The sequence below is a fragment of the Urocampus carinirostris genome, chromosome 8 (genome assembly GCF_059441175.1).
Source record: "Urocampus carinirostris isolate Australia breed hairy pipefish chromosome 8, RoL_Ucar_1.0, whole genome shotgun sequence".
Taxonomy (NCBI): Eukaryota; Metazoa; Chordata; class Actinopteri; order Syngnathiformes; family Syngnathidae; genus Urocampus; species Urocampus carinirostris.
In genome coordinates this window covers 10,565,983-10,587,654 of record NC_142356.1, presented here as the reverse complement: position 1 = coordinate 10,587,654, position 21,672 = coordinate 10,565,983, and the positions used below count along the sequence as shown (strand labels likewise).

General features: G+C 40.0%; 1 protein-coding gene across 1 annotated transcript in view; it reads right to left on the bottom strand.

The window, feature by feature from the left end:
- LOC148360689 (myosin phosphatase Rho-interacting protein-like) overlaps positions 1–21,672 on the bottom strand; it is a 44,675-nt gene continuing 23,003 nt past the window's right edge. Inside the window, exons 10-16 of the mRNA XM_088341585.1 lie at positions 19,795–20,356; positions 16,063–16,297; positions 11,826–11,925; positions 9,669–9,828; positions 9,471–9,575; positions 5,054–5,140; positions 1–1,193 (exon numbers count right to left, since the gene is read on the bottom strand). Of these exons, the coding sequence (XP_088197711.1) occupies positions 1,047–1,193; positions 5,054–5,140; positions 9,471–9,575; positions 9,669–9,828; positions 11,826–11,925; positions 16,063–16,297; positions 19,795–20,356 (1,396 nt within the window). The 3' untranslated portion in view covers positions 1–1,046. The remainder of the gene's footprint in view (positions 1,194–5,053; positions 5,141–9,470; positions 9,576–9,668; positions 9,829–11,825; positions 11,926–16,062; positions 16,298–19,794; positions 20,357–21,672) is intronic.

Sequence of the window (21,672 nt, the reverse complement as noted above, 5' to 3'; positions counted from 1 at the left end):
ACATCACAAAAAACACATCAGTCCTTCTTTTGAACATAAAACAAAACGAGTGTTGATCCGTAATAACATCAAATCTGATTTACAATTTCAACCTCGATAACACTACATTTTGGGGACCCATAGATCTCTGTTGGGACCAGTGTTCCCTCTAAGCTGCGCGCGTGCGCAATTGCGCACTGCTCGCACATTTTCAGCGCACTAGAAAATCTAGCCAGCGCACAAAAATGAGGGCTCAATATTACTTATTAAGAAGCGACTTAAGTCAAAGTTACAGTGCATGAAGGTAAAAATACACGGGTTCCCCTGACGTTGTGTCCTAAATGCGGTATTTTGAAGTCGAGTCGAAGTGGAACGAAGTTGAGTAAAGTTAGTAGAGAACCGGCTTCTTCGGCTCGGCTCATTAAAAGGAACCGGCTCTTTCGGGTCCCAAACGGCTCTTCGGGTTGTTTTTGCTTCTTTAATCCCAACATGACCAAATATTAAGTAAAATTATGCACAAAATGACTTAAAGGAAGGTGGGAATAGAACAAAAAAGAAAAAAATACCAAAATGAAAAAGTAGTGAAAAGCTGCGAAAAAAAGAAACAAAAGGAAGAGAAAAAAAGAAGGAAAAATGTAGAAAAAAGCCAGAAAAAAATAAAAGAAAGAAATGTAGGACAAAAGTAAATTGAGAACAAAAAGAAAAAAGTAACAGCTCGGAAAAAAATAAACACAATGAGATTTTTTTTAAAGGAATTAAAAAAAAAGTAGAAAAAAACACCGAAAAAATAACATCAAACTGAGTCTGTGGGACCCAACCAGTATGGTCGACTGTACTTCCGGGTATGCGGTACACACAACATCCCCTGATCTCAAACCTACTCAATGTGAAGAAAAACTACAGGAAAAGTGAAAATAATGAGAAAATTAAGGAAACCTTGAGAAGGGGCGGCACATGAGATAATCCCCCTTCCAGGATGACCAGGCTGCAATGGATGTTGCATGGGCACCAATAGGCATTTGGCTTGAAATGTTCTGTATTCGTTCTTCGCAATGACATTTCTCGCTTCATTGGCTTCCCTCGTTTTCCTGACGTGCAGCGTTCACCAATCGCAAGTGTTCATTCAGTGAACCGACCTCCAAAGTACTCCGACCTTTCAAGTCCCTCAGCTCCACGTAAGCCTCCTTGTAGCGCTCGTAGGCTTCCTCCTTCTCCTACAAAAAAACGTGTTCGAACTGTAGAGGAGTTACTTCAGATGCAGGGGTCTCCAAGCTTATTCAAGCTAGGAGCTACTATTTGTTACTAATTCATGCAAAGGGAACCCAGTTTGATATGAATTTCCAAAATAGGAATTTAGCTAGATGCAGGGCAGGGCACCTGTATGATGCAGCAGGGGTAAACCAGTGAAAGCTGTCGGGCCCTGCTGTTAAACCGGAGAGTGTGTCGTGTCACCCAGACCCGAATGACATGGCCGCTTTCAGTGTCCCTGCTTCCTAGACTCATCATTTTTGCTGGGGACGCATAGTATCAAATCAACGTGTGTCCCCGGGACGCAACTTATTGACACAAAATTGTCATTATTACCCGATTAGTTTTTTTTTAACAAAGATTTTCCGCACTCCCAACTTTTCGTCAGGCAGATCCGCCATTGTTGTTTTGGTCTCGCGGTTCGAGTTTTCGTCTGCACGCCGATCTCGGCAAACGAGACGTCGTTGCTTCGTGGATTACGTCAAAGTTGTGGTGGTTGTCGGCGAGGGAAGGTTAAGTATGCATATGTCAGGTTTTCAATGTAAATCTCTTGAATTTCTGTCTCAAGGTAATAAGCTTGTTTTTATATTACTAAATATACAGTTTCTCATACACACACACACACATAAAGTAAAGTTTCAACAATGAGTGTAATTATATCTCTTGTACGTTTATCAATCTTCTATTCTTTTATTTTGAAGTCATGTTCTTGTGTGTACTGATTTCTCTGACGAAAAATAAACCACGCCCTCTCTCTGTTTGGACTTCACCCAGGAAGGACGTTAGTTCTTTGCTGCCACCATCATGTAGAATTAAACTATATACATGTATTTTATCTGTGCAAATATAGCCACTAAATAGTCTTAATAATGTCGATCTCTGACAGCATACCTGTCAACCTGTAAGTTTTTGCCATACAGAGTACGTTTATTATAGATTTTAAGACGTGTACGACGTACAAGAAAAACGCAAATTTGTCAATGATGGGTACCATCCGGTATACACCAACTATCACCAAAACGGCAAATCAATCAAGTCAAACCAGTTCGAGTTGTGTAGTGAAAGTCCGTCTCTTTTTAGAGAACCGGCTTTTTCGGCTCAACTCATCAAAGAGAGACGGTTCTCAAACGGCTCACTTGCTTTGATGCATTACATTACGAGTTATGAGATGTATAAAGAAGTTAAGAAAAAAAGGAAGTATAAAAGGAGAAAATGAAAAAAGACAGGTTTGAGGTTATTCCTTTAATCAGTATACAGTGGAACCTCGGTTTTCGAACACCTCTCAGTTCGAACAAATCGGTTCTCGACCAAAAATTTTGAGAAAATCTTGCTTTTCGTTCAAAAAATCGGAGTTCGAACGCCGGTACGCTAGGGTGCGATGCTTAGCGGAGTACGGGTGTAGATCGTGTAGATTGCCCCCACCCCTTGTGAAGAACTGTTATGACGTGCACGCGCACTTCTTTTCGCTTTCGCTTTAGATATCGGTGAACGGAATGTTTTAGCCCCTAATTATGCCTCCGAAGAAGGTCGGTGCAAGCAGCAAAGTTGCTACAGGTGAAAAAAGAAGAGTAGTGCGTACAACTATTGCATTTAAGAAAGAAATAATAGCAAAATATGAAGAAGGTGTGCGAGTTTCCCTTCTTTCGAGGGAATAGAGTATGACTTCTGCATACCACACAAAGGTAAGAAATCCTATTCATAATTCTTTTCTTTATCCTTTAACCGCTCACCACTTTTTGTGGAGACCCGGGTGCTAAATGACGTGTAAACGACCTGATTTTTTTTGTTGTACACGTTAATGTCAGCGTAATCTTTCGTACGGAAGATTACGCTAACGCGAACATACGATTAGCCTGGGTTAGCTTCATGTTTACGTTCATGGTAAACATTCAGGGTGTTGGAACGGATTAAAACGATTTTACATTACTTTTGATGGGAAAAACGATTTTCGGTGATCGAACAAATCGGTTTTCGAACAGGGTCCTGGAACCGATTATGGTCGAGAACCGAGGTTTCACTGTATCACCAACAATAATTTAATGCAGAAAATGAATTCATAATTTGAATAAGAAAATGCATTATTCTACTTAATTATATTTGCATGTATTTTTTCCTTCTACAGTGAACGTCCAAGCGACTTCATTTTTGAACTTTTTTTTATAATAAACCTTATTCATGTCGAGCAACTCAGTGTCTCACAACAAAATGTTCATTAACAATACATATGATATAAGGAAACACATGTACAATATAACATATTAAACTACATAAATAAACACGTTTGAAAAAAAAAACCTAAACATAATGCAGAAAATGATAACAACGGCAATAATTCTGGCACGAAAAAACGGCCGAGAAATTCTTGGGAAGATCGCGGAGACCAGGAAAACACGTGTGTTGAAGCGAACGATTCGACAAAAGAAAATAAACAAAAGAATATAGATTAATGTAATTATTTCAGCAATATTATTTTGTATAATGTAGAATATTGTCGTGAACAGAAAAATCTTGAAGGGATAACTGATTTGTATTACCAATAAACTGTGATGATTAAAACTGAATGAATGTATAGATTTATATTAAATATTTGTCGCCGATTTACAATTTCAACCTCGATAACACTACAATTTTGGGGACCCATAGATCTCTGTTGGGACCAGTGTTCCCTCTGAGCTGCGCGCGTGCGCAATTGCGCACTGCTCTTACATTTTCAGTGCACTAGAAAATCTAGCCAGCGCACAAAAATGAGGGCTCAATATTACTTATTAAGAAGCGACTTAAGTCAAAGTTACAGTGCATGAAGGTAAAAATACACGGGTTCCCCTGACGTTGTGTCCTAAATGCAGTATTTTGAAGTCGAGTCGAAGTGGAACGAAGTTGAGTAAAGTTAGTAGAGAACCGGCTTCTTCGGCTCGGCTTACTAAAAGGAACCGGCTCTTTCGGGTCCCAAACGGCTCTTCGGGTTGTTTTTGCTTCTTTAATCCCAACATGACCAAATATTAAGTAAAATTATGCACAAAATGACTTAAAGGAAGGTGGGAATAGAACAAAAAAGAAAAAAATACCAAAATGAAAAAGTAGTGAAAAGCTGCGAAAAAAAGAAACAAAAGGAAGAGAAAAAAGAAGGAAAAATGTAGAAAAAAGCCAGAAAAAAACAAAAGAAAGAAATGTAGGACAAAAGTAAATAGAGAACAAAAAGAAAAAAGTAACAGCTCGGAAAAAAATAAACACAATGAGATTTTTTTTAAAGGAATTAAAAAAAAAGTAGAAAAAAACACCGAAAAAAGAAGAAAAAGTTTGTGTTGCATTCAAATAATTTCAAATTTTATCAAGTGAATCTTGTTGCCAACATTGTACTTCCACTAAAAAATGTGATTAAGTACGGTTCTGTATCTTACAACCGACCCAATAAGCCCCTAAAAATGTTAATATTATGCGACAAAATATATCAGGAAATAAAAAGAAATGGATATCTTGTGAATGAATTGTAGGAAGAAACGAGGTTTGTAGGCCGTACAACCTTTGCAATAGTACATGAGTCAATTCATTCAAAAGAGAAAAAATAATTTGCATTGCCGGAAACTCAGCAAAATGTCAAATTTTGGACATCTTTGAAAGCATGACCAACTTGGGTGCCGAGGTGCTTAACTTAAAAAAGCGCTTGAATTCAGACATCAAACAGGTACCATGTTCAGCAAATTTAGTTCATATGCAATAAAAAAATAGTCAGAAACGAATTTTCTATTAAAAAAAACGTCATTGTTAGAATTTAGGGGTTCAATCTCATTTAGTTGTACCGAATGCTGTGGTCAGTGGCGTCTCGTACCTTAGTGAGATACTGGACTTCACTTTGAAGGCTGCTGACTTCATTTTTGAGAGATTCCACTTCATTTTCCTTGGCTCTGAGCATCATCTGGGAGGCAAAACATTAAAAAGTTTTCATTTACTTTAGATCCAAAATACGGCAGAATAGAAACAAAATTGAATGTGTGGCCCTTGAGAGTTATGTCTCAGCTGTACTCCATATTTATATTTAAAAAAAATAATCTTAGGATCAAGTCCTAGTTGATATTTTATAATTAATATAATTTATAATTTCTATAGCCCTTAATCACAAAGATTCTCAAAGGGCTGCACAGATCAAAGACTATTGCAAACTACTGACTATTATAACACCATCCCCTGATCCAAAACCTACATGAGGGTAAATAATACACAGATATTGTTAACATAAAATATAAGTTATTCATATGCTATAGAATAGAAGTGTGTTTTAAGCTTAGATTTAAAGATTTCCACTGAGGTTGCAGATCCAATCTCAGGGGGAAGAGCATTCCTCGGCACCGGGGCCCGGATGGAGAACGCTCTCGAACTTGCGGATCTCTTCTTGGCTCTTGGGATCACTAGTATGTAGATACTGTATACCAGTGATCTTCAACCATTGTGCCGTGAGAGATCGTCAGGTGTGCGGTGAGAAATTATCCAATGTCACTTTTTGAAAAATGTTATAAAACATTTATGAATCCTTTTCTGCAAATATGATGTCATTGTCAAGTGTCTGTGCTGTAAAAACTGGTGGTATTATTAATAATATTGTAAATAAACATACTGTTCAGTGTCATTTTATAACATTTTTGGTGAGTGGTGTGCCGCGAATTTTTTCCAATTTAAATAAACGTGCCCTGGCTCAAAAAAGGTTGAAAAACACTGCTGTATACACTACTCTGTACATTTATTGTCGCAAAACTAAAAAAAAAAAAGAAAAAAAAGGATGCTAAAATCCTTTGTCTAGGCCAACAAGTGACTCTGGAGACGAATGCGTCTCACAATCATTTGATAATGGAAAATTATATGGTTTCTGTAGGAAGACAAACACAACACTAACATTCTAAATGTTTTCCATTGGATAAAGATAAATACAGTATGTTTGATAAGTCTTATATAAAGGTCTTACTTTTATGTGGCACATATTTTGAAAAATGTTTTGGTCCAACATTGCTCTTTCAACATTTTGGGTTGCCAAACCCTGGTCTGGGCTCTACTCTATTTACGAGGTGTTTTTAAAACCGTAGAACGATAGTCCTATTTGATACTAGCCCAGCAATATATTTGTTTTTATACTAGGGGAGACACATTTAATTGGATGCTGAAATCCTTTTTTTACGCTCTACTCTACACTTATTAGGTGTTTTTAAAACTTAGTTGATACGTGGACCAATTTATAATACACAAAGACTATCTTTATGTTTTTATCGTAGCAAAAAAAGGTCACCAAAATAATGAGTGTTATCTTGGGCTATTTATGGAAAAAGTATATTTACATCTATATCATTTATGTACAATATACTCTTATGTCAATTTGAATGCCAAAATCGCCAGTATTCTGAGCAAAGAGAGCAATAATCAACAATTTAAAAAGTATGTATTAGAAGTACAGTAACTGATATATTAGCTCTTATCATAACATTAGTTCGTCAATCAAGGATGTGTTTGTGATTGAGAGAGAGCGTAAAAAGCACGCTAAAGTGGAAGGCGTGATTAGCTGTTTCCGTAACATGAATTCATCAATAAGATAAAATTATGACTCACAACACGTGGTAAGCTTTCTCTCCTGGCTTTGATCTCTTTGATCTCCGGCAAAACGAACATAAAATGCGACAGAAACAAAATGAAAATAAATCCAAACAGCTTGCCAACATCATTATTGCCGTTCCGTTACAACCCAAGCCTGCACAAAATGTAGTCATTTTATTCATATTTAGTTCCTTTTGTCTTTTTTTAGCATATTTGGTATTGGAGTAATCCAAAAGTAATTGGAAGTAATCAAGTTAAAGTAACCCTACCCAACCCTGTCAATAAGCCTCTAAAACCGGAAGGAGTTTTGATTCACTTTTTGTTGTAAGTTAATTTAAGTCATGTTGGTTGTAACTCGGAAAGGATTTCAAGAAATAATATTTACTTGTTTTCTTGTTTTTTTCAATCCAGAAGACCATCGTCTACAACAGTTTTTCAGGTCAACCAGTAGATGGCAGTGTCTGCTGCTCAATAGCCACCATTATACTCAACAGGCCAGAACAATGATGAATTGAGAAGGAGTACGGTAACGATGCATTAGGGACTCATTACTGGAATTGAAGGCATCACATTAAGCAAACTTGTGTTAACAATTAATCTCTTTAAATTGGGCTCAAATCCCTTTAGTAGGACTCGTAGGCCAAATTTAATTTTAGGTAGGAGTGGAAAGAGGCCATAATTGGCCTTTTGAAGGATCCAGCAACCTTTTTGAAGCTTAGCTACTTTTCTGCTAGTGTTAGCGTGAAGGGCTACTAGTTTGGTATGCATTTCTAACAGTGGTGGGCCGTCAGGGTCTGCAAGGCATATTCTGCTGGCCTAAAACACACTGAATCCCTAATGCCCCCAATAAGCAGGTCGGCGCCTTGCATGGCTGCATGGCCGCTATTGGTGTGTGAGTGTGTGTGTGAATGGGTAAGTGTGAAGCACATTGTAAAGCGCTTTGGGAGGTCTTCATTGAAAAGCGCTATATAGATGCAGACCATTTACCATTACCATTTAAAAACGATCGGAATCAAATGATGTTACATTTTGTGCATCGCTACTTATTAAGTAATACCAAATGGTCTGTAAGCTTTCTTTCATTTCTTTTACCCCGGTTGAACTGCTTCCAGTTGTGTGCTTTCATATTCAAGCATTTAACCAATCACATTTCAGCAGAGGGCTTCACAATTAGTTCTGGAGTGCCTTTGGCATACAACAAATTACAACATAACAGTTGGTTTAATTTTAGCCAATCAGATTTCGAGTTAGCGGAGGCAGGGCCTTCTAGAAGGCCTGAGGAAATGTGAGCAGTTTCACGTATTATGATTGGCTAGGGGGCGTTAACGGAAGTATCACAATAAAACAGTGAAAAAAAAATTCCCACTGTTTTGTTTCCAGCCCTAAATCCAATAAAAACTACCAAAAATAGTGACGGGACAGGTTTGACTTTCAGCATTAGCTTCGATGGAAAAGAACTTCTTGATGGAACTGATATGTCTGGATAATCTGCACGACGGAGTAATTGAAATATTTTTGTGGACAGAAAGGAGGACGGTTTTTGTGCAGGGATAAGTAATATTTTGGGTAAGTAAAACGTCACTATATCTATAAATAGTACTGAAATTTTATGAAGATAGTATTGATTCTTTTTATATGTGTCGCAGATGTAACTGCAGTACGTGTTTCACCGCCATAAAATAGTTATTGAGGGTTTCGGAGCAGACCGTATATGCGCCTCGCCCCAAAATATACACAAAAGAGCAGAGAATTGACAGAGAGGGAGACGTCGTTTATTAAAGTTCATCAGCGTTCAAACAGTGTTCTCATTCGTCCAAGAGACAATCAGCTTTTTTATACCCTGTGTTTCAACAGCATCGGCCAGCGATGACGTGTTGTTTTTCTCGGAGTGTTTCGTCCTCTTTCGATTCTCCAAAATTACGCAATTTCCCCGAAGACAGTTGGAGAAGCCGCCGTGACCCAGCCAACTTCCTGTCAGTTTCGCCAGCTGTTCTAAATCAAGCCGAGTGGTATTCTCTCCTCAAATCTATTGGCAATCTCTGGTTTAACTATTTCACGTCAAGCGTTGGATTGGTTCAGATGTAGCACTACTGAAGGCCAGGGTTGGGTAGGGTTACTTTAACTGGATTACTTTCAATTACTTTTGGATTATTCCAATACCAAATATCCTAATAAAAGACAAAAGAAACTAAATATGAATAAAATGACTAAATTTTGTGCAGGGGAGTAACGGAATACATGGAACGGCAAAAATGATGTTGGCAAGCTGTTTGGATTTATTTTCATTTTGTTTCAGTCGCATTTTATGTTAGTTTTGCCGGAGATCAAAGAGATCAAAGCCAGGAGAGAAAGCTTACCATGTGTTGTGAGTCATCATTTTATTCATATTTAGTTTCTTTTGTCTTTTATTCGCATATTTGGTATTGGAGTCATCCAAAAGTAATTGAAAGTAATCCAGTTAAAGTAACCCTACCCAACCATGTTCGAATTTCCATTAAAACCATAAGGACACATCACTGATGAGGTATTTTTAGAACCATTCCACCGGCTACTCTGGTGATCACAAGGCGCCACCTGGTGGCTGCGGGCACCACATTGGTGACGCATGGTTGATGGTGTTTTCAATAAAAGGTGAAATTGCATAAAATTCGAATCCAGGCACAGATTACCTCAACTTCTAATGCCACGTTGCCGAGGGACATCACGTCTGGCCTCTGTCCTGTGATGAAGTAGCGCATGCGCCTAATCTCTTCTGCCAGCTTGGCTTTAAGCTCCTGGTGGAAAAAAATGATACGCTTTGATTGATGACGTACAGAAATATCTTGCACAACCAAATATAACCTAAATTGTTTACGGTTGTCATTGACCTGGTTCTCTTTCCAAAGCAGTTGCAACTCTCTCTCTTTGCATCCCAGGTCACTTTCTCGTCTTTGGCCGCTTTGCTCGGTGAGGTTCAGCTGCAGACATTTCTCGGAGAAACGCTCCGACAGCAACCCCAGGTTACTTTTCCACGCGTCTGCCGTCGGCCTGATGAATGCAAACGGCATTGCCGGAGCCTTTTTTAGAGACTATGTTTACATGCAGGGAATAGTCCGACTGGGATCAGAAATCGGGTTTTCGGAGCTACCTTGAGGCAAAAGAATAACCCTGAGTTTGCACGAATTCCGATTACAAGGGCGAAATCTCCTGGAGAAATGAACCAATCCGGAGAAGTTTTTTTTAGTGAGTACAGTGCCTGGCCTGCCAAAAGCATAGACTTACACTATATATGAATGGATACAACTATGGCCTCCACTGAGCAACCATAGTATTTTTGCCGTTGGAAGAGAAAACAAACTGGAGATCGCCGGGAGAAATGAACCAATCAACAGACGTTTTTTTTTTAGCGATTACAGTGCGTGGCCTGCCAAAAGCATAGACTTACACTATATATAAATGGATACAACTATGGCATCCACTCTGCAGCTGTAGTATTTTTGCTATTGGAACAGAGAACAAAATGGAAATCTCCTGGAGAAATGAACCAATCAACAGACGTTTTTTTTTTAGCGATTACAGTGCGTGGCCTGCCAAAAGCATAGACTTACACTATATATAAATGGATACAACTATGGCATCCACTCTGCAGCTGTAGTATTTTTGCTATTGGAACAGAGAACAAAATGGAAATCTCCTGGAGAAATGAACCAATCCGCAGAAGTTTTTTTTAGCGAGTACAGTGCGTGGCCTGCCAAAAGCATAGACTTACACTATATATAAATGGATACAACTATGGCCTCCACTGTGCAACTGTACTATTTTATCGGGAAGAAAGGAAAGGATTGCACCCGCGATCCGGTGATCGCTGGTCGCGGGAAGCAGGTCGCTCTGAACGCGGAAGTGGCACTTCCGTGGCGAGCGATGGCGGTGTCGGGAACGGAAAAAAAAGGTCAAAAGCCAGGAGAGGAGAGTAGACGTGGTCGAGATAAAAAAAAACGGGTCGAAGCCGGGGAACAGACGGGCGCAAAAACAGGAGTGAGTCAGGGTCAAAAAAGCTTGCCTGGAGTAAACTGAGGTTCGCAGACGGACTGACAACAGGTGACAGATAGACGTGGGTTTGAATAGCGACAGGGAGCCAATCAGAGTCCGAGGCAGTTGGCGCCAAACAAGCGGGCACAGGTGCATCACATCGGTAATCATGACACATCATCTGGTGATGATGCAAATACATGCACGAGTAATGGGAAAATGAAAGGTCTAACCCAACTATTGCAATCTAAATACTCTCAGTCGGACTAAGGCATTAATCAGATTTCTGTGAACGTTTACATGGCTTTACGTAATGGAGGATTTTATACGTTTGACTATGAAGGATTTTATACATTTGACTATAAAGGACTTTATACGATTGACTTATAATGCAACGAAGATTTTCACTGAGTAGGCTTTAGTTCAATGACAGGTCAGGCTGTTCCAAATGCAGAATATTTTGTCTAGTTCTGTTGATAACAGGACTGAGAACGGCAGGCGTTGTTTTGAGAAACGCTGTGTGTTGTTTTGAGTACAACAGACATCGGGACGCTCGTCTACAAGATGATGAGGCCCAGGGGGCTTTCTTTGGCATGCCCATGGGAGGAGCCGACACACCGTTAGGCGGGGAGAAGATGGCCAATAGGAGAAAGCTAAAGGACTTGAGAAAAAGGCTTCCCAGAGATTCCAACGTCACTAATTCGGCCGTTTTCGATGGAGTACACTTAGTTAAATTGTTAAGGCAAATAAATCTGCCTCGTGTGGAAATGTCGGCTTTCCTGTTCATTTTTCCCTCAAGAAAAGAGCGCGCATAAATTGTTGGGAGCATGTAGGTTGTGTTTGGTTAATGGAGTCAGATAACTAATTTGAACAATTTGGTAAACGGTACATTATGATATTTAATTCCAACAGTAACAATAATACTGGCAATAGTCGTTTAAAATACCCAGTTCTTTTCGAAAGGCCAATCGAAACACAGGGTGAGAGTGTAACTGCAAAAAAGTATGATTTCTTACTCAGGCCCAACGAAGGATGCCTCCACGTGGGGGTTTCCCCCAGGCTTCTGCTTGACCTTCTCCAGCTCCTCTCTGTGGATTGCCCTCAGGGCCTGCAAGGCTGTGATGATAATGTTTGCTTGTCAGAAAACCGTTCCTGCCTCGTGCTAAAATATCACAAGACCCGGCAATACATAGGCTTCTACTACCACATGTCTGCTACCATGGATGCTGTTTTTTTATGGCTAACTTCCTGTCTTTGGCTTTTGATTTATTTATGAGTTTTTGGAGGTATGAGCCGCAATTCAGCGATTTGACACAAAGTGAATGATTTATTAAAAATGAATGCCACTCCTGCTTAAAGTTTACTGTCGGACTAAACATAGTTGTTTATTAAAAACAACAATACACGAACACGATTGCCACATCTAGGGTGTGTGCTATATGCACTCACACATGAATAGAACAATGAGGAAAGTGCCAAGCCGACAATCTAACTGGTCCTAACTGAACAAAACATGAAGGTAGGATATGTATCACACACAGGGTTGGGTAGGGTTACTTTAACTTGATTACTTTCAATGACTTTTGGATCACTCCAATAGCAAATATGCTAATAAAAGACAAAATAAACTAAATATGAATAAAATGATGACTTACAACACGTGGTAAGCTTTCTCTCCTGGCTTTGATCTCTTTGATCTCTGGCAAAACTAACATGAAATGCGACAGAAACAAAATGAAAATAAATTCAAACAGCTTGCCAACATCATTTTTGCCGTTCCATGTATTCCGTTACTCCCAAAGCCTGCACAAAATTTAGTCGATTTCTTCATATTTAGTTTCTTTTGACTTCTATTAGCATTTTTGGTATTGGAGTAATCCAAAAGTAATTGAAAGTAATCCAGTTAAAGTAACCCTACCTTACCCTGATCACACATGAAACGAAGAATAACGAGAGTGCCTAGGCAATAAGACCATGAACAGTTGGAACAGTAACTGGTTTTAATTGAACAAAACATGAAAGGAAGACACCGCGTGATATGCACTCACACATGAATAGAACAATAAGGAGAGTACCAAGCTGACAAGACCATTGAATGTAAAGTTGGAAATCTAACTGGTCCTAACTGAACAAAACATGAAAGTAGGACGCAGCAGGATATGCACTCATAGATTATGGATCTTTAGGGAATAAGACTGTGAAATATAAAGTTGGAAAAGTAACTGGTTCTAAATGAACAAAACATGAAAGGAAGACACCTCATGATATGCACTCATAAATGAATAGAACAATAAGGAGAGTGCCAAGCCGACAAGACCATGGAATATGAAGTTGGAAATCTAACTTGTCCTAACTGAACAAAACATGAAGGGAGGATATGTATCACACATTAATCGAAGAATAACGAGAGAGCCTAGGCAATAAGACCATGAACAGTTGGAACAGTAACTGGTTCATATTGAACAAAACATGAAAGAAAGACACCGCATGATATGCACTCACACATGAACAGAACAAGAGGGAGAGTACCAAGCTGACAAGACCATGGAATGTAAAGTTGGAAATCTAACTGGTCCTAACTGAACAAAACATGAAATGGGGACCCTCCAGGATATACATTCATATATGAATCTAACAATAACCAAAGTCTGTAGGCAATAAGAACGTGAAATATAAAGTTGGAACAGTTACTGGTTCTAATTGAACAAAACATGAAAGGAAGACACCGCATGATATGAACTACAACATGAAAAGAACAATAAGGAGAGTGCCAAGCCAACAAGACCATTTAATACTAAGTTGGAAATCTAACTAGTCCTAACTGAACAAAACATGAAAGAAAGACGCTCCAGGATATGCGCTCATACATGAATCTAACAATGACCAAAGTCTGTAGGCAATAAGACCATGAAATATAAAGTTGGAACAGTAACCGGTTCTAATTGAACAAAACATGAAAGGAAGACACCGCATGATATGCACTCACATATGAATATAACAATAAAGAGAGTCCCAGGCTGACAAGGCCATGAAATATGAAGTTGGAAATCTAACTGGTCCTAACTGAAAAAAACATGAAAGGAGGATATATATCACACATTAATTTAACAATAACCAGAATATGTAGGCAATAAGACAGTGAAATATAAAGTTGGAACAGTAACTTGTTCTAATTGAACAAAACATGAAAGAAGGACACCACATGACATGCACTCATACATGAATAGAACAATAAGGAGAGTGCCAAGCCGACAAGACCATGGAATATAAAGTTGGAAATCTAACTGGTCTTAACTGAACAAAACATGAAGGTAGGAGGATATGTATCACACATGAAACGAAGAATAACGAGAGTGCCTAAGCACTAAGACCATGAACAATTGGAACAGTAACTGGTTCTGATTGAACAAAACATGAAAGAAAGACACCGCATGATATGCACTCACACATGAACAGAACAATAAGGAGAGTACCAAGCTGACAAGACCATGGAATGTAAAGTTGGAAATCTAACTGGTCCTAACTGAACAAAACATGAAATGGGGACCCTCCAGGATATGCATTCATACACAAATCGGACAATAACCAGAGTCTGTAGGGAATAAGACCGTGAAATATAAAGTTGGAATAGTAACTGGTTCTAATTGAACAAAACATGAAAGAAAGACACCGCATGATATGCACTCACATATGAATAGAACAATAAAGAAGTCCCAGGCCGACAAGACCATGGAATATGAAGTTGGAAATCTAACTGGTCCTAACTGAACAAAACATGAAAAGAGCATGCAGCAGGGTATGTATCACACAGGAATAGAACAATAACGAGAGTGCCTCGGCAATACGACTATGAAATATAAAGTTGAAACAGTAACTGGTACTAATTAAACAAAGTATGCAAAATAGCAAGTGGAATCAAACCCAGTTAGCAACCACAAAATCTTCACCACCAGGCCACGTGGGACATACTGTGTAGATGTTTTGTTCAATTAGAACCAGTTACTGTTTAAATTTTATATTTTGTGGTCTCATTGCCTAGGCCCCAGACACTCTCGTTAACGAAAAGGCAATGGGTCTTATCTCGTTATCACACTATTTTTAGTCATGGTACCAGGTATAAATGTAAAAAAAATGAGAAGGCGGAAAGTGATTCAAAATAGGTACAACATTTAATTTAACTTTGTCTTAACTCAAACTAAACATTGTAAATGACAAACGTTGTTGAATATGTGTGGCCATATGTTAATTTAAATCTTTCAAGGTGACCAAATTACTTCTCACAATGCCTTTCTCTTCAATCAGTCCAGATTCTGACTTTGCAATTGAGCAATACAATACTGTATTTCAGTGATTCCCAACCTTTTTTTATGTTATCTGTGTCCCTGCTAGTCTAGTGAATAGGGCCTGGCGCTCTCTCTGCCACGATCTGGGTTTGAATCCCGGTGTGTCCAATTTTAGCAATTGTGATAAGCGATGTGTATGGTCTGAATAAATCGATAATAAGGTGCTTATGTATTCATAGTGGCAGCGCAGTGGTTAGCGCGTGTGCGGCACAGTTCTGAGGTCATGGGTTCAAATCCAGCTACCAACCTTCCTGTGCGGAGTTTGCATGTTCTCCCAGTGCTTGCGTGGGTTTCCTCCGGGCACTCCAGTTTCCTCCCACATTCCAAAAACATGCATGTCAGGTGAATTGGCCGGTCCAAATTGTCCCTAGGTGTGAATGAGCGAGCAAATTGTCCCTGTGTGCCCTGCAACTGGCAGGCAACCAGTTCAGGGTGTCCCCTGTCAACTACCCGTAGATGGCTGGGATGGGCTCCAGCACCCCCGCGACCCTACTGAGGATAAGCGGTGCAGATAATGGATGGATGGATGTATTCTTAGTCCAACACGAGCTGTAACTGTAGTTCTAATTCCATATGCCTTGTTATTATATATATATACCACAGCCATATCCCCCTAGTGGGAGGTGGCTAGAGTGATTTCTGACTCTTTTTGGGAGATTGATTTAGAGGAGGGGATTCCCAGCCCCCTCGCTCATATGCCTTGTGGCGTACATAATACAGTAAATGTTTACATTGAATTGTACTTTTTGGTTGCTTTCTTGGACAAAAAGTCTGGCACCCGCTTCAAGATAGATTATTTCGGTAACTAGAACAGTCGTCTGGATTGACGCCATTGCGCTCGGAAGGCACCCAACACCTGACAGGATAAGCATCAAAGAAAATACAGTCAACAGATGGTCTTAGACTCAACCTTTAGCGGATGCCTGCCGTTCCTCCTCCAGCATCCTGTCTCTTTGTCCCTCCAACCGGCTGATCTCTCTCTCATGCTTCTCCTGCAACTCACGCATTTCTTTCCGATGGGCCGCTTCCATGGCCTCGAGTCGGGCCCCGCAGGGGGCCCCGGCTCCACACGGGCTGTCCACTTTGATCACCGTGGCCGCACGCCCTCGATTAATGCTCTCCATTTGGTCTCTAAGGGACAGGGCCTGGAAGAGGAATATGGAGAATTCGTATTTCTCTCATCTCATTAGCCGTACCGCTTATCCTCATTAGGGTCGCGGGGGGGCTGGAGCCCATCCCAGCCATTTTCGGGCAGTGGGCAGGGGACACCCTGAACTGGTTGCCAGCCAATCGCAGGGCACACAGGGACAGACAACTCATTCGCTCATTCACACCTAGGGACAATTAGGACCGGCCAATTCACCTGAAATGCATGTTTTTTGGAATGTGGGAGGAAACCGGAGTGCCCGGAGGAAACCCACGCAAGCACGGGGAGAACATACAAACTCCGCACAGAAAGTCTGGAGCTGGATTTGAACCCACGACAGGTTCCCATGACATGAACTGTGCCGCACAAGCGCTAACCACTGCGCCGCCGTGCTGCGAATTCGTATTTCTATTTCCTTTTAAAAATTTTGTCAAATACAAACGAATCCAGGAGACTTGTAGCTTTTTAATACTCCAGCAACAGGGTTGGGTAGGGTTACTTTAACTGGATTACTTTCAATTACTTTTGGATGACTCCAATACCAAATATGCTAATAAAAGACAAAAGAAACTAAATATGGATAAAATGATGACTCACAACACGCGGTAAGCTTTCTCTCCTGGCTTTGATCTCTTTGATCTCCGGCCAAACTAACATAAAATGCGAGAGAAACAAAATGAAAATAAGCTTGCCAACATCATTTTTGCCGTTCCGTGTATTCCAAGCCTACACGAAATTTAGTCATTTTATTCATATTGAGTTTCTTTTGTCTTTTATGAGCATATTTGGTATTGGAGTAATCCAAAAGTAATTGAAAGTAATCCAGTTAAAGTAACCCTACCCGACCCTGTCAATCAAGTCAAACGAGTTCGCCGCAGTAGCCTCTATCTCGGTATCGTTTTTTTCGTTGCAAACGAAGCGACCGGTTTGATGTAGTGAAAGGAAGTCCGTCTCTTTTTAGAGACCCGGCTTTTTCGGCTCAACTCATGAAAGAGAGCCGGCTCTCCAACGGCTCACTTGCTTTGATGCATTATATTACGAATGATGTTGTATAAAGAAGTTAAGATAAAAGGAAGTATAAAAGGAGAAAATGAAAAAAAGACAGGTTTGTGGTTATCCCTTCAATCAGTATATTACCAACAATAATTTAATGCAGAAAATGAATTCATAATTTGAATAAGAAAATTCTACTTAATTATATTTGCATGTATTTTTTTCCTTATTGAGTTAAAATGGGAAGAAGTCAATTTACAGGTGCACTATTCCAGACATTATTTCATCCTTCAGCAAGCAGGGGTGTCCATTTTAACTCGGGGGCCACACGACAAACAAACATTCTCTCGGGCCGGACTAGTGGATTGGAGGGAAGGAAAAAGCTAGATAGAGAAATAAGAGAAAGAGAGGGAGAGAAAAAGATAGAGGGTGGGACAAAGAAAGAGAGAAAAGGAGAAAGAGAGAGAGAGGGAGGGAGAGAGAAAAGAGAGAGCGAACAAAAGGGATGAAAAGAGAAATATTGAGAGAAGGGAAAAGAAAGAGAGAGAGAGAAATAAATCCAAAGAGAAATGGAAAGAGAAAAAGAGAGGAGAGAAAAGAGAAGGAGAGAAAGAGAGAAGGAGAAAGCAAGAGAGAGAGAAAGAGAAAGAGAGAAAATAGAGAGAGAATCGGACTGGGCTAGTAGATTAGAGAGAAAGAAAAAGACAGAAAAAGAAATAACACAACAAAATTTGGTCTCGAGTGGCCGTCTGCTGGATTGAAGTGGTACTACAAGCATGTCCTTTCAACTTAACAACAAAATTCTGTGCAATCTTTTTCTTTTTATTGAATTGACGTGATGATGAGATTCGTTGCCAACGCTTCAATCAATCGATTTTGTCGATTCGTTGTTGCAGCCCTAATAGTGTAATTATTTATTTTCTGACTTTTGTTTTGTGAAGAATCCTGAAGGGTTATTTCATCGTGGCCTTCTGGAAAACAATAAAATATTACCTTTAGGCACTCCTGCAATCGTCACACTTTTCTGTTACAAACTGACCCCGGCCCCTTTTCAGAGATAGGGCCAAGTTATGTGGCCTTTGAAGGATTTTATACATTTGACTATTAAGGATTTTATGCGATTGAATACAAGTTACATTTATTGAGTGCAATGAAGATTTTCACTGAGTAGGCTTTAGTAGGCTTTCCGAATGCAAAATTTTTTGTTTAGTTCTGTTGATAACAGGACTCTGACGGAGGACGGCAGGCATTGTTTTGAGAAACACTCGGTGCTGTTTTGAGTTTTCCAGACATCGCGGCGAGGTGGTGGAGCTCACGGTGGGCTTCATTGGCGCGCCCATGGGAGGAGCCGGCACACCATCTTCCGGAAAGAGGTGGGCCGAGGGGAGAAGCTAGAGGACTTCAGGAGAGGTTCCACAGTGACAGTAATTCGACTAAATCGGCCGTATTCGACGGAGTTCACTTCTTTTGTTAATTCAGATTCAGATTCAGATTCAGATCTACTTTATTGTCATTCTAGTACACGTGTATACAGAACGAATCAAACCTGCCCCCGTGTGGAAATGTCAGTTTCTTCTTCATCTTTTCCATCGAGAAATGAGCGCGCATTGTTGGGTTAATGTATGTTGTGTTTGGTTAATGGAGATAACTAATTCGAACCATTTGGTAAACGATACATTTTGATGATTAATTCCCAACACCTTCAAAGGAAAACGTTTGGGGTCCCCTGTTCTAAACACAGGGTTGTGTAGGGTTACTTTAACTTGATTAATTACTTTTGGATTACTCCAATACTAAATATGCTAATAAAAGACAAAAGAAGCTAAATATGAATGAAATTACTAAATTTTGTGTAGGCTTGGGGAGTAACGGAATACATGGAACGGCAAAAATGATGTTGGCAAGCTGTTTGGATTTATTTCAATTTTGTTTCTGTCGGATTTTATGTTAGTTTTGCCGGAGATCAAAGAGATCAAAGCCAGGAGAGAAAGCTTACCACGTGTTGTGAGTCATCATTTTAGTCATATTTAGTTTCTTTTGACTTTTATGAGCATGTTTGGTATTGGAGTAATCCAAAAGTAATTCTGATGGGTTGGGTAGGGTTACTTTAACTGGATTACTTTCAATTACTTTTGGATTACTCCAATACCAAATATGCTCATAAAAGACAAAAGGAACTAAATATGAATAAAATGACTACATTTTGTGCAGGCTTGGGGAGTAACGGAATACATGGAACGGCAAAAATGATGTTGGCAAGCTGTTTGGATTTATTTTCATTTTGTTTCTGTCGCATTTTATGTTCAATTTGCCGGAGATCAAAGAGATCAAAGCCAGGAGAGAAAGCTTACCACGTGTTGTGAGTCATCATTTTAGTCATATTTAGTTTCTTTTGACTTTTATGAGCATATTTGGTATTGGAGTCATCCAAAAGTCATTGAAAGTAATCCAGTTAAAGTAACTCTACCCAACCCTGTCTAAACACACGCTACCTTTCCTCACCTCCTTCTGAAGTGTTGTTTTTGTTTGAACAATGTGAGACCCGTTTAGAGTGGCAGGAGCCTCCTTTGAGCAGTCACTGGGAGAACAGGTGACAAACGCTTGGTCCTTCTCAATGCTCCACTGAGGCTGCTCAGAGGTCTGATACGCCTGGACCCCGATGAGCGATTGGACACTCATGTCCCTAAATGACAGCGTTTCAAATTCCATCCACTTCCTGCTGACCTCCGAGTCCATGGTGTCAATGACGGGGACGGGGACACTCCCCTTCTTCAGCTGGAGGCCGTCCCAGCGGCTGCCCATCTTGCCCGGGGGGCCACCGTCCTCAAACCACTTGTTCCTCTCCTCCAGACGCTTTGCCCAATCGCGGTCCCAACCCTCCTCAAGTTCCTCAAGTTCCTCTTTCGGGGGAAGGTCAGAGCTCACCTCCAACAAGTCTTCCGGCGATTTGGGGCCCTCGGCCGCGGGACCGGCGGGCTCGGAGTCGATGGAGCGAGCGGCCGGTTGCCGTGACGACGGGCCGCGGGACGGGGGGTTCTCTTTCTCCCCGTGGCTTTCTGATTGGCTGAGGTCAAAGTGAAGGGGATAATGTTACACATCAGAAGAAAGATAGAAGGCTTTTGTAACAGGAAGACCACCCAACTCATACATTTCAGACGATTTGCAACATTCCCTTTTCTTCTTGGAGTACATGAAATCCTATTTCAATAATTGAATTGAATTGTCTTTATTTTTATTGATATCGACGTTGTGAGACAATGTATGCAACGAGATGGTACTCCAGGGTTACACATATCATAAAGACTTTAAAAAAAAAAGAAAATATAAAAAATTATAAAGTACCTCAAACTTAGTGTTTAGAGACTGGTTAGGGTAATAGTACAATGTTGGTGAATGAAAAATAAGAGTGCATAAAAATGAATAGTACAATTAAAAGAAATGCAATAATATTTAGGAGCACCAAAATAAAGGTAAACCCAAATATAAAGATATTTTTTCACAGTTTTATGCTCAATAAAATAAAATAGAAATGGACGATAATCAAAGATAATAAAGACTATTTTATTGTATTTTATTCTAGTGTTGTGTTGTCGTCTAGTCTAGTCTAGTCTGGTCCAGTCTAGTCTAGTCAAGTCAAGTCTTGTGTTGTCGTCTAGTTTAATCTAGTCCGACGTAGTCTAGTGTTGTCATCTAGTCCAGTCTAGTCTAGTCCAACCTAGCCTATTGTTGTGTTGTCATCTAGTCTAGTCCAGTCTAGTCTAATCCAACCTAGTCTAGTGTTGTTGTCTAGTCTAGTCGAGTCTAGTCTAGTCTAGTCCAACCTAGTTGAGTGTTGTGTTGTGGTCTAGTTTAGTCTAGTCTAGTCTAGTCTAGTCTAGCCTAGTCTAGTCCAACCTAGTCTAGTGTTGTGTTGTCATCTAGTCTAGTCCAGTCTTGTCTAGTTCAACCTAGGCTAGTGTTGTCGTCTATTCTAGTCTTGTCTAAGTCCAACCTAGTCGAGTGTTGCGTTGTCACCTAGTCTAGTCTAGTCTAGTCTAGTCCAACCGAGTCTAGTGTTGTGTTGTCGTCTATTCTAGTCTTGTCTAGTCCAACCTTGTCGAGTGTTGTGTTGTCGTCTAGTCTCGTCTAGTCTAACCTAGTCTAGTGTTGTGTTGTCGACTAGTCTAGTCTTGTCTAGCCTAGTCCAGTCTAGTTCAATCCAACCTAGTCTAGTGTTGTTTTCTAGTCTAGCCTAGTCTAGTCCAACCTAGTCGAGTGTTGTGGGCTAGTCTAGTCTAGTCTAGTGTTGTGTTGTCGTCTAGTCCAACCTAGTCGAGTGTTGTGTTGTCTTCTAGTCTCGTCTAGTCTAACCTAGTCTAGTGTTGTGTTGTCGACTAGTCT